This window comes from Passer domesticus, chromosome 17 (assembly GCF_036417665.1).
Source record: "Passer domesticus isolate bPasDom1 chromosome 17, bPasDom1.hap1, whole genome shotgun sequence".
NCBI classification, from domain to species: Eukaryota; Metazoa; Chordata; class Aves; order Passeriformes; family Passeridae; genus Passer; species Passer domesticus.
Genome location: NC_087490.1, coordinates 13208204 through 13221458, shown reverse-complemented (window position 1 = coordinate 13221458; position 13255 = coordinate 13208204). Strand labels below are relative to the sequence as shown.

Sequence of the window (13255 nt, the reverse complement as noted above, 5' to 3'; positions counted from 1 at the left end):
TGGTTTGAAATGGGTGGTGGGGGAAAGCCTCTCCCCACCCCTCCTGCTCCCATCCCTGCTGCCCAAAGGAGGATATTGGCAGAGGGAAGGCTGCCATCCTGCCCTGCTCTGCTCTCTCTCCATTGCTGGCTTAAGGCCAGGCTCTGGGCAGGAAGAAGCACTGGAGATAAACAGAAATAGAAGCCCCTTCTAGTTATTTCTGAGATGCTTCGGGGAGATGCAGTGACAAGGCAATCTCCGAGGCCACTGCGATGTCTGGTAGGTGCCTAGGAGCTCTCAAAAGTGCCCCCTCTGCACACAATTTATCTGCCACCTTCTCATCGCTGCTGGTGACAAGATGACAAGCAGCGGTAGCAGGGTGTTAACAGGCTCCCTTTTCTCTTTCTCCTTTGATGTTGAAAGTAGCTCTCTTTCTCAGAAGGACCATGAAAGGTTCCCACAGATCTTTGCCCCGAGCACTTACAGTAATGAAAAGCTAACTTCAGTGTCACGGCTCTGAAGCATCTTTATTTAGAGCTGTTTAGGGGTCGGATTGCCTGTTTGTTTGTGCCGTGTTGGAAAGGGGGGTGATGCTTGTGTGCTGCCAGCAGGGCACGCTCTCAGTGACATGGGCAGGGGGGCCTGGCCTGGGCAGGGTGTGCATGCCCAGCCTGGGCAGGGTGTCCGTGCCCATCCCATCCCATCCCGGGCAGGGTGTCTGTGCCCATCCTGGGCAGGGTGTCCGTGCCCATCCCATCCCATCCCGGGCAGGGTGTGCATGCCCAGCCTGGGCAGGGTGTCCGTGCCCATCCCATCCCATCCCATCCCGGGCAGGGTGTCTGTGCCCATCCCGGGCAGGGTGTCTGTGCCCATCCCATCCCAGGCAGGGTGTCTGTGCCCATCCCGGGCAGGGTGTCTGTGCCCATCCCATCCCAGGCAGGGTGTCTGTGCCCATCCCATCCCGGGCAGGGTGTCTGTGCCCATCCCGGGCAGGGTGTCTGTGCCCATCCCATCCCAGGCAGGGTGTCTGTGCCCATCCCGGGCAGGGTGTCTGTGCCCATCCCAGGCAGGGTGTCTGTGCCCATCCCGGGCAGGGTGTCTGTGCCCATCCCATCCCAGGCAGGGTGTCTGTGCCCATCCCAGGCAGGGTGTCTGTGCCCATCCCATCCCAGGCAGGGTGTCTGTGCCCATCCCGGGCAGGGTGTCTGTGCCCATCCCGTCCCAGGCAGGGTGTCTGTGCCCATCCCGGGCAGAGTGTCTGTGCCCATCCCAGCCCAGGCAGGGTGTCTGTGCCCATCCCATCCCGGGCAGGGTATCTGTGCCCATCCTGGGCAGGGTGTCTGTGCCCATCCCATCCTGGGCAGGGTGTCTGTGCCCATCCCAGGCAGGGTGTCTGTGCCCATCCCATCCTGGGCAGGGTGTCTGTGCCCATCCCGGGCAGGGTGTCTGTGCCCATCCCAGGCAGGGTGTCTGTGCCCATCCCATCCCAGGCAGGGTGTCTGTGCCCATCCCAGGCAGGGTGTCTGTGCCCATCCCAGCCCGGGCAGAGTGTCTGTGCCCATCCCATCCTGGGCAGGGTGTCTGTGCCCATCCCGGGCAGGGTGTCTGTGCCCATCCCATCCCGGGCAGGTTGTCTGTGCCCATCCCATCCTGGGCAGGGTGTCTGTGCCCATCCCATCCTGGGCAGGGTGTCTGTGCCCATCCCAGGCAGGGTGTCTGTGCCCATCCCAGCCCGGGCAGGGTGTCTGTGCCCATCCCAGGCAGGGTGTCTGTGCCCATCCCAGCCCGGGCAGGGTGTCTGTGCCCATCCCAGGCAGGGTGTCTGTGCCCATCCCATCCCGGGCAGGGTGTCTGTGCCCATCCCATCCCGGGCAGAGTGTCTGTGCCCATCCCATCCTGGGCAGGGTGTCTGTGCCCATCCCAGCCCGGGCAGGGTGTCTGTGCCCATCCCGGGCAGGCTGTCCGGGCTCAGGAGTGGCACGGGCTGGAAGCTGAGCCCCAGTGGTTGTGAACTGCAGGGACTGGAGGTGCCAAAGCAGCCCTGTGATAAATGAGAGAGAAGGCTGCTTGCATTTTAATTGGAGTTGCAGCCTCTTCCATCAGCAGAGTAAACAGTGTTCAGCGGGTCAGGGGCAGGATTGGGAATCGCTATCTTTATGCACTTAGGTAATGCGTTTCCTTGATTTCAGCTGTGATGTATTGATTCTGGGAGTTCCTTCTGTGCTTTTTCTTTGCTTCTCCCTTCCCTTGACTTGTACCCTGTCAGCACTGACGAGTGTTCAGGGATGTGGACTCCCAAGGGCTTTGTTTGCCATGATTGATTTGGTGCGAGGGTGAGCTGCTCAGGAGCCTGGGTGACTGATGTGAGCAGTGATCCAGGGGTAAATAACAGCCAGGAAGGTGCTTAGCTGGATGGGCTCTTGTTTGAAAAGAAACAACAACCCCAAACCAGCCACAATGCAAATGTTTATGGCCTTCCTTTCCTCCTCTCCACCAAGCAGACCAAAGTTGAAGTGATGGGCACAAAACACTCCAAGGACTCCTCTTGCTGCAGCCCAGCCTCGGGGTTCTGAGCAAACTTACAACGTGTTGTACTCAGACTGTTAACTGAGAGCAAACAGGTGGAAGAGCTTTGCTGTGCAGGATTTGGTGTGCTGCAATTGAGACATCCTGGAACAGAGAGGCTGCCCGAGGAGCCCTGGGGAGCAGCTGAGGGGTCAAACCCTGGCACAGCCAGGCCATCCCAAGCTGCAGAGTGGCCACCAAGTCACTGAGCTCTGGCAGCAGTCAGCGCTCTCACCTCAGGTGGCTTCAGCTTCAGCTGGTGCCAGAAAACACCTTCAGTTACTGATCCTGCTTCACCCAGGTCAGTTTTGGTAATTGCAACGTGCTGCTGCCACTGTAAATGGAGTGAATAAAATTCTGCAATTGCCCAACGGTGAAAAACACAGCACTGAGACACACTGGAGGCAAAACATTTCCTGGGATCGAGGATTGGAAGTTTCTGTGCTAATTATAGAAGTATATTAATCTGATTCCTCAAAATGAGTTCCTAACCTCTAATTCTGTAGAAAGCAGCAAACTTGTGTTACTGTTTTCAGTAAAATCAGGGGATTGGAGCATTTCACAGATGACTAAATGAGACTTATCTCTTCTGAGAAATCCTGATCCATAGACTGCATTTACCCCAAGGCTCTGCATTTCTTTTGAAGCATTAGAAATCAGTACAGGATGGAAGTTTGTCATTGGATAAAGTGAATATCAAGGATAAACAAACTCAGCTTGTCCTGCTGATTGTGTGTCCATTTTTCCTATAGTTTGTAAAACTTTTTACAATAAAGAATGAATTTTGTTCAATTTTCAGTGTGTGTCTGTTTGTTGAGCAGTTCTGAGACCCTGCACAGCTTTCCAGTTGCAGTACAGTAGTGCAGGTGTGCCAGCTGAGCAGGGTAGACCCTGCTATGGTCTTAGGCTGTTTTCCTTGACTCCATGCCAGTTTAGTTAATAAAATGTATAAAAACATAGTTGCAGCCAACACAATGCACTGGTACAGAGCTGTGGGGCCCAGCTGGCAGCAGGAGTTCCAGGCTGTGTGAGTGCAAGCACCCCTCACTCACAGCTGGGAGGGCTGGACATCAGCTCAGCTTCATCCAGCCTGGGACTCCCCAGACCCATCAGCTCAGCTCTGTCCAGCCTGGGACTCCCCAAACCCATCAGCTCAGCTTCATCCAGCCTGGGACTCCCCAAACCCATCAGCTCAGCTTCATCCAGCCTGGGACTCCCCAGACCCATCAGCTCAGCTCTGTCCAGCCTGGGACTCCCCAAACCCATCAGCTCAGCTTCATCCAGCCTGGGACTCCCCAGACCCATCAGCTCAGCTTCATCCAGCCTGGGACTCCCCAGACCCATCAGCTCAGCTCTGTCCAGGCTGGGACTCTCCAAACCCATCAGCTCAGCTTCATCCAGCCTGGGACTCTCCAAACCCATCAGCTCAGCTTCATCCAGCCTGGGACTCCCCAGACCCATCAGCTCAGCTGGGTCACCCAAATCCCACAGTGACACTTGAGCTACAGCTGCTGTGCCAGAGCTCCGGGGTGGGGATGAGCTCCTCGGTCACAGCCAGACAACTGCACAGCACCTGAGCCAGCCAAATCTCCCAAATCATTTTCTGTCACTGCTCTGGGCTGGTGCCCAGCAGTTTTCCTTCCTTGAGGTGGAGCAGGAAGGCAGGACCAGATGCCAGTCCCTAGGAATGGCTGAAGACACGTGCTGAGAAATGTTTCAGCCAGGTTGTGTGGCCTCTTTGTACCTCCCTCTCTGAGACATCAGGGATGGAGTTTAATTTCCATCCTTTGACCACTGATCTCTTGTCCTGAGGGATGTCTGCTCTAGCAGCAGTGACTGCACCTGCTTAAAATTCATTTTGTCAAATTAGCATAGGAGAACTTGCACAAAAATTGGCAGCCTCCCTGTATTTGTTCTTCCAGGTGTGCTAAGGAAATTGCAGCCACTGCTATTGAGTTAGTGCTGGAAGAAAGGAGATTTAATCCTTTTTGTTCAAGAGAGTTGAAGGAATCCTTTGGCTTTTTATTCTGAAAACATCTGTGTGGATCTTGTCCTTCAAAGACTTCCTGAGCAATTTCATGCGGGGGCAGAGCTGACAGTGCTTTCTGCTGCTGTTTGCTTCTCTGCGTGGCAGCAGCTGCTCAGACAAAAACCTCACCTACCTTTGGGGGTTTCTGCCCAGAACTGAGGACTTGCCATGGCGCTGAATGCATTTTGTGTATGAGATTTTAAGCAAATATAATTAAACTGTCATTTCCTGGCACCTCATGAGGCTGGACCACAATGGACTTCTTGTAAACACATTCAGGAACCAGAAGTGAACAGCACCAGGGACTCCTCCTTCAGTAATTTGGCCAACATTATATTTATACCTGTGGGGTAATTCTGTAGTGCCTGAGGTAGAAATTTTGGAAAAGAGAGAGACAGAATTAAAGAATGCCACACCTGATGAGAGGAATTGAAACAGATATTTGAAAGTGCATCTCTTTCCATATAAAGTCCCTCTTCTCCCCTTGGTTAATAACTTGCAGCTTTTATTCTGGTTATTCTTTCACCATGCAACCATAATAGAAGTATTACGCTAGCATGTGAGAACTAGAAAGTGCCTCTGAACAGGAGCCAGTCCAGTCTGCCATATGGCTTTTGCTGTTGTTTAACCTCTCGTACATGGAAACAGAGCTCCAGAGAAATCAGTTGCTTTAGCAAAAATAAGAATTTTAAAAAATAAGTGTTTTTAAGTTCAGAGATTACAGGAGAATTAAACCCAACAGTATTAAAAGAAAATGTTGTGGACCCAAAAAGATGATGAAAATAAGAGCAAAGATAAGGATTGTCATCCTAGAGTAATCCAGAGAGGGAGGAGAGAAAGGGTGGATTTTGTTTGTAATGAGGATTAGCAATGGCTCTTCACTCCCTTGTTTTTACACCAGAAATGGTACTTTCTGCTCCAGTACAATAACTTGCAGCCAGGAGAGAGCCTTAACATGCCCAGAGTGTGGGTAAGGGAGGAGCAGGAGCGAGGAGCCTGCTCCAGAGCACGCCTCCCCTTCAATCCAGCTATGACTGGAGCTGTAATTACCATCACTTCAATCAGATTTCTGTCTTGATACAATTTCTTCAAAATATGAAAGTCTTAATTAATTCTCTCATCTCCTTTCCTTGTCCTGCTGTTGAACTCTTAATGAGCGGTGGCATTTTCTGTGGGGCAGTAATGAGAACGTGATGATGCAATAAGGACTAGATTGAGCTGCTGTTTCGTGTCTGATGGGTGAAATATCTGCTTGTTTCCCTAGGGCCAAGGTGAAGAGAGGCGTGAGCGTTGTCGGGGTGAGAGGCAGCAGCCCTCAGCTGTGGGACGTGCGAGAGAGCGAGGCTCAGCCCGGGAGGCACGCGCCGGCCGTGGTGGTGTGCCACAGGAGAGCTGCTGCTCAGAGCAGGTGGGCACGCCAGCAGCCTTGCTTTTTGACTCATGGCTCTTTTCAGTACATTTTAATGATTTTAATATGTTTTCCTATGGTGCATGAGGAAATGCTTTTGGAAGAGCTGTGTCTTTGTCTTGTACTCATTGCTCAATCCACCACGTAAATGTTACTGAGTCCTGGTCCTCAAAGGAACTGAAAACTACCAGAAAATACTGCTGTCACCAATTATCTGGAAGAACTTATTTCATGTCTTCAAGTTTGATTGTGGCTAGTTTAATTTTTCTTAAATTATCTTCATATGGCTGTTTGTGGTGGAGTTTTTAGGTTTGCTTTATTAATTTTACTTGGAGTTTTCTTGCTTGGTTGGGTCCCTTTCCTTTCTTTGTTGGGTTTTTTCCTTGTTTTTGTTTTGGTCATTAGTGCCTGTATAATAATGATGTTGAAGGTGAGATTTATATGAATTTTTGTTCTGCAGAAGGAAATAGATTTTCTGTTTTCCACTCCCATTCTGCAACATTGACCTGCCTTTAAATGCCTTCATCTGGCAGGTGGATGTTGATTTTTTAATCACAACTCTTGTTTAATGAATACATTTTTATATAATGTGCTGCTGCTTCTTCTTCATTTCTTCTGTCAGATTCCTTAAAATACCCCTTCAAAGCTACTGGAAGAAAGGATGAATATTTTCATTGACAGAAATGGGCATTGGATCAAAATCAGAGATTATTTCAGCGATGAGTTTTCCATCACACTTTATCTTGTTGGGCCCATAGAGTGCATTTGCCTGATTTCTCTTCCTCAGCAGGAAAATGTAAAGCAGCCTCATGGGGAAATTGAATCTTGGCAACTGAACTTCCCCTCACTATTCATCATCCAGTGGCAATCCTTGAAAATGACCCCTGGTACACAAAAAATAAATTACTATGTCATCTTTCATGTAGTGGTTGTGGATTGTGTGTGCTTGCACATGCTGAGTATAAACATTGCTGGATGTTTATTGGAAGAAATCTGAGGTTGTACACAGATTTTACTGGAAAGAAAAGCCAGGGAGGAGAAGGTGCACGTGTGCCTCTCCTGTAACTCCTCGTTGGATTTGCTCCATTGAGTTGCCAGCTGAGATTTTCTGGTTTTCTAACTTCTGAGAACTTCTTCTCAGAAAGTGCAAAGTATTTGCAATGCATTGCCCAGTGTATTGTTTTCCTCATTAAATTTAGTTGGATCTGTTTAGCTGTGCATTTGAAGAAGCAAGATCAAGCATTACATGGGGAAAGAGCACATTACATGTGCTCTACAGTTTTTGGGAAATAATTTTATCCTTATCTAGAAATGTTTGATGTCACCAAATAGGTACACTGGGTCACAGTTAAATATTGATGTCCCTTACCAAATTTTTGGCCTCTATAGTTAATTTAAAAATTACAGAAACTCTGTTTGCATATTCTTTAATTTCTCCTAAAAGCAGAGGTCTGATCACAGGGATGCAAAGGTGGCAATGTTAATTAACTGCAGATTCAGTACCTTTGTGTTCCTGATAGTTTTACATGGATCAGAAAATAGTGTTAATAAAGCTAACTCAGTGTGACAAGTGTAATTTCACGGCTTAAGGAGGCACTTGTGCAAGTGACAACCCAGAGCAGAATGCCAGAGCGTTCCCTGCTCGGGGTTTGAAATATATCCGTCATTTTGTTTGGAGAGGTTCTGGCACCGGCAGCTTATCGTAACAGGATTAACATATAAATATTATCACAGCCAGCAGGCTGTTTTCAGATGAATATTAACAGCAAATATTATGATTCTGTCTGGGAATAACTAATTAAGCCCATCTGTCAAATATGATTTGAAGTTCTCGTGCCTTGCTTATTATGGGCTTGCGACAGTGTTCCAGATTAATGGTGAAGCAATTAGAAAATTCTCCCAATTCTTCTGATTTCCTTCTCAGGCAGTAATAATTTCGTAACACTCGAAATCCTGACCCAGGAGATTCTTGGATGGGTTTACTGCTGGTAGCATCTGCACAGCACTGCTGCTGTTGCCCATGAAGCACCGATCTCCCACCCCTCTCCTGACAAGCAGGTGGCCAAACAAGGGAAGAGAAAATGGTGTGGGGATTAAACAGTGGTCAGAAATGGGCCTGGGGAGACCCTTCAAGCACTGACTGAGTCTGGGAGGTGCATCCTAATCTGTGTCCTGGGAGCTGGCTGGTTTTATTGTTGTGAATTCCTTGTGTAATGAGGTGAGGTTCGGGGTCCGGGATTTCCCAAATGTTTTCTTGGCTCAGTGCCATTCCTCACCTTACCCGAAATGGGGATCTCTGCTGTGCCAGTGGTGACTGAGAGCAGGAACAAGCAGGTCAAGGTCTGGATCCCTGCCTGTCTTGCCCTGTGATTGCTGTTGGGCTGGCAGTGCCGGGTGGGATGGGCTGGAAAATCCTTGGGGTGGCTGAAGGTGAAGTTTGTTGGGTTTTCCTCACTGCAGAACACAACTGACAGCACTTCCCTATGGTCTGATGGGATAGTGATGGGTGTCATGGTCCTCTTACAATATGCTGTTCATGTTTATATTTTGGGTAGAAATGTTTGTTATTCCCATCCCATTGCTGTGCTCTGTGCCTGTGGCAGGAATGAAGCCACTGATTCTGTCACACACAAAATAATTACAGACGAGGCTCGGCCGTCTCTGAGCAGAACCTTAATGACCATTTCCTGCCTTAGCACCAAAAGTATTTCAGTTATATAACGGATAATTTGCTCAGCAATTTCCTTTCCCCCTTTCTGGAAATGTAGCCAGGACAGCATTTGTTTTGATACTTTTCCTCCTCAGCTCTGTAGCACTGAAGGAGCTGCTGGTTTGTGCTGCCTGAAACCAGATGCTGCTGTCAGAGAAACTGATTTTCAGTTTGAACTACAAGTGACTAAATCAGTTTGTGAGAACGTGAACACAGTGAGAGACAGTAACAGGATTTCCCAGGCTATATTCTTCATTTGTTCCTGCATTTATTCCTCATTTGTTTATGGTACTGCATTTCAGTGCTTAATTTTCTTAACACTTCTATAACTGAAGAAATTAACTTGATATTAAATAACAACAGGGGACAGGAAAATGTAAGCCAACATTGCCTTTGATTGTCTGCACAATATTTTCTTTCTATTGCATTTATGCCATTGTCCTTAGTGCCCTGTTTCTCTCATTTTCAGTGCAGTTATTAAACATTTTCATGTTGTAAAAGCAGTGAGCTTGTTGCACGTGCCAGCACATTTGATGGACTCCCAAGAGTGCTGTAGTCCTAAAACACTTCTGAAGCCAACAAGAGCAACAAATTTAACATAAATAACAGCCTAATGGCCACAATAATTACACTCTGTCTCTTGCTGGTGTTCATCAAAATGCTTCATAAAAGTACTTTAATGTGTTAGATCACCATTAATTTTTTTCCTTGCTCCCATGCGCTCACATGACTTTGTCACCTAGAAATGAATTATTGCTGGGAAAGAGAAATTTCTGCTCTAAAATGAGAGAAAAGGACGTGTGATGTAGTAAAAAAAAATCCCCTTGTATTTGTCACATCCCATCCTGTGGGAATCACGTGAGCTTCATTTTGTCAAGATGAAATAAAAGCAAGAAAGAGATTGAGAAATCAGACTTTCGGAATGGAGTATTCTCAAGAGTGATGTTTTCAGAGCTGGGCAGGCCCAGTGGGTGAAGGGCTGGGCTGGGCTGGGTGTTTGGGGATTCTAGTGGCAACCCAGGGCATTATTTGTTTATGTGGATTCTAAGCAAAAAAATATTTCTCCTATTCATTTTTAATGAATACCTGGTTTTATTATGGAGGGAAACAGGAGGGAAGGGAGAAAGGTGACACTTTTATGTGGTTGCAGAATTGCTTTCTGAGAATAATTATTCAGCCCTAAAAATTGTCTGTTCACTCAGCATTGTTGGTGCTGATGTAATACATGAGGATATCTGTTGTTGGGCAGGTAGAATATGTTCATTTAATTCTGAAACAGCAGGGTTGAACTCCATTTCTGCTTCTGAGACGTGGGTAATGATCAGCTGCAAACATATTTACCCTGGGTACTTCCAGAGTTTCATGCTGTGTACACTTTGGGTTTTTCTGTTTCCTTCCTGTGGTATTAGAAACCTCCAGGCTTCCAGGAGTTTGTCTGTTGTGATCATGCGAAAATACTGAACATCTCAGAAGTCATGTTTACATTGCTCTGTTGAAGGCAATTAGTCACAAACCTCAGTTTCTCATTTTACAGCTTAAATGTGCCCTCAGAGAGAGAACCCCTTGAGATGTTGAGGGAAAAAAAATTGTCTGAACCAAGCCTCAGTGCATTATTATTTTACATGCTGACCCACTTTTTCCATTTTTTAAAAAAGAAAACTATTTTATTTAGCAAGAAATGCAGAATCTTTCTTGAAATCATTCTACTCAATGCTAATACACTAGAAGAAATGTCTGTGGTTATCATCTGGGATCAAATGGAAAGGAAAGAGGTGAAATAATAACCAATTATTAGATAAAGGCATTATTGGCCAACTTTTTCACCAGCTGTTGGTTTGAGACTCGTTCATTTTCAGAAAGCCCTTCAAAGGCAGGAGGATGGCCCTTGGCACCTTGGAGGGGCCCTGCTGTGTCTGACATTCTCGTGGAGCAGGTGACCCAGGAATTGCAGCTCAAAGGGCAGGGATGATTCCCTTTAACTCAGCTGAGTCTCGGGCTCTCCTTGGAGAGCAAGGCTGTTCCTGTTCCTTTGGTGCTGAGAGGATGCTGCTGGAAGTGGGAAAGGTGAGAATCAGCACTGCCTTTTGAAGCTGTTAAAGAAAATAAATTCCCTCATTCAGGGATTATCCTTTTGAAATACCAGCCTGTCACTTCTGTGGTGCCCCAGATGTGCAGATTTCCTGGGACTGGAGCCCTTGGAGCAGAGCTGGGATCAGTGTGGGAGCTGTGCTGGCTCCCACACCCAGGAGAGCTGGGGCTCCCATTGCACCTCTGGGAATCATGACATAATTCATGAGTACATACAGGACACTGGTAAAGATGCCGTGTTCCTTTCAGAGGCTTTGCAGTAGTCTCATTTCTCTAGGCCATTGTTACGTTTGGCTTTAGAGGCAGTGTGTTCCAGGTGGGAAATGAGTGCAGGGAATAATGACAGACAGTGGGGGCTGCAGACTGGTGTCCTCAGGGCCAGTGGCCACTCCCTGGCTGTCACCACCTCCAGCACAGCTCTGGAGTCCTCCTCTGGACATCCAGAAACCCTGGGAGGAAATCCTGTATTCTCTGCACTGTCACAGCTGCAGACAACCTGGAGAAGTGTTCCTTAATTTGAGCTGGAGCAGTTCCACGTTCCCATATGGCAGCATCAGGGTAACCAAGCCCAGCTCAGCCAGCTGTGGCCTCAGGGCACAGCTTGGAACAGAGCAGTTCTGGCTGCTTGGAAGGAGGATGGATTTCATTTCCTGGCCTAGTGCATCTGAAAGCATGTTACCCCTTTGTATTTTTGGATTAAATCTTACTGGGTTTTACTTCCCATATAGAAATAGTCCTGGAAGGCAGGGATCCATAGGCACTTCCTGGCTGGGGCTCCCAGAGGATACAGAAATGGAACCCAGAGCAGGTTCTCCACATTCCCTTGTTCATGAGCCCAGCTAGGAACACAAGAAGAGGTGTGCTGGCCCCAGCAGCCGTCACTGGGGTGGCTCAGCTGGGGCTGGGGCTGGAGCCGAGGAGTCCTGGGAGGAGTTCAGACGATTCCTGTGCTCACATGTGAGGGGCCATGTCCTGATGCTCTCATGGGAGTGCTCAGAGCTTCATTTTTGGCGTTTCAGGAGGTTCTGGAGACAGCTGTGATGTGCTGTAATCAGGCCTGTTCTCCCTGAGTTACCCACGCAGTCCTGTGGGTAAAAGGAGGTTCTGCAGCACCGTGCTCAGCCTCAGCAGCTGAGAGGAGCTCCCAGGGCCTCTCGTGAAGGCACTGCAGCTCTGCAAGTAATAGATCTGCAAACAGGAACTAATGTTAGGGGCTGAATCCCCTTTCACTGAGAGCTCTCCGCATGAAGAACTGCGAGTCAGATAATTGCAGGGAAACAATCTAAGGTGAAGGAGTTTGCTGACAGAAGTCAGTTACAGAAAAGGCAGGCAGTTCATGGATATGCTGGGAATTTTGTCCTCTCCTCCTGGGTGATGTGCAGGTGTTCTGGGGGTGTTGCTGTCACCTCCCTTGCAGAGGAGAGGTCCTTTCTGCCTGGTGTTGAAGTAACTAAAGGATATTTCCAATACTCTGGATAACCTCATTCGTATCTAGTGTCTGTATTTTTACCCTGGTATTACCCAGTGTAATAAATACAATTTTAAACTTGAGAAAGAATTATTTCCCTTAAGAACCTTCAGGATTCATCATTGTTATGCTTGCTCTGTGTTTGTGGTACTTAGCACTGAAGTTCTTAAACCTTTAGTAGCCCAGGGGCTCAAAATAACAATTCCAGTGGGACAAAACCAGTTTGCTTTCTATTACAAAAGAGACAGCAAGTGAGTAATCTCCTGTCTATTAAAAAATTTGATATTAAATGCAAAAGTGTGTCTTGTGAAAATATCTCTAATTCTGCTGTTGATTTTCTTTTCCCCTTGGAGGAAATCTTGTAAGAAGTAATACTAATTACTGAGAGAGTTGGAAAGTTGAGTGGATGACTTAAAATATGAGCTGAGGCTAAAAATATTCCTGTTGCTCTTGAGACATGGGAATTCCCATGATTTGGATGAAGAAATCAGTCTGTCACATCTGAATCAACACACGAGCAAGTGTGGGCCAGAAGGTTGAGGGAATTACGTAACACAGCCTGGCATCCTTCTAATCACAAAACCAATCCTAAATAAATTCCAACTGCTAGTACAAGGCTGAGCTCACGGGGCATTTGCATGATTTTATGGCCTCAGCTCTTACTGTGCAGACACCTCAATGGCACAGTTCTCTGCAATTCCTAGTGTGTGTTAGATCTCTTTTTGGAGTTTCTCTTGGCTGCCGTGCCAGTATAAGAGTTTGGCTGTTTAGGATGCCTTGTCCTTGTGGGTGTCTCTGAGTCTGACACGGACATGCATGTGTGTAAAACTGGCCCAGGGCAGCTGGTGGAATGTGCAGTGTGCTCTGTGTCTCTGTGAGAGGCTGGATATCTGTTTGAAATCGTGCTCGTGGGGTGAATGATGAACCCTGTTCTGTGTGTGATAGTTTGACACAATGTGAGCGGAGGAATGCACAGAGAGAACGTTACATAAGCAGTGAGACAGGAGG

The 13255-nt window shown here is 47.7% G+C and overlaps 1 protein-coding gene across 9 annotated transcripts in view; it reads left to right on the top strand.

Moving 5' to 3' along the window:
• TMEM132D (transmembrane protein 132D) overlaps window positions 1-13255 on the top strand; it is a 210189-nt gene that overhangs the window by 88255 nt on the left and 108679 nt on the right. For 8 of the 9 annotated variants that reach the window (XM_064392882.1, XM_064392874.1, XM_064392881.1 and 5 more), the window contains exon 3: window positions 5838-5981. The exons of the other annotated variant lie outside the window; for it this stretch is intronic. In XM_064392882.1, coding sequence (XP_064248952.1) covers window positions 5838-5981 — 144 coding nt within the window. The remainder of the gene's footprint in view (window positions 1-5837; window positions 5982-13255) is intronic. 9 annotated transcript variants of the gene reach the window in all.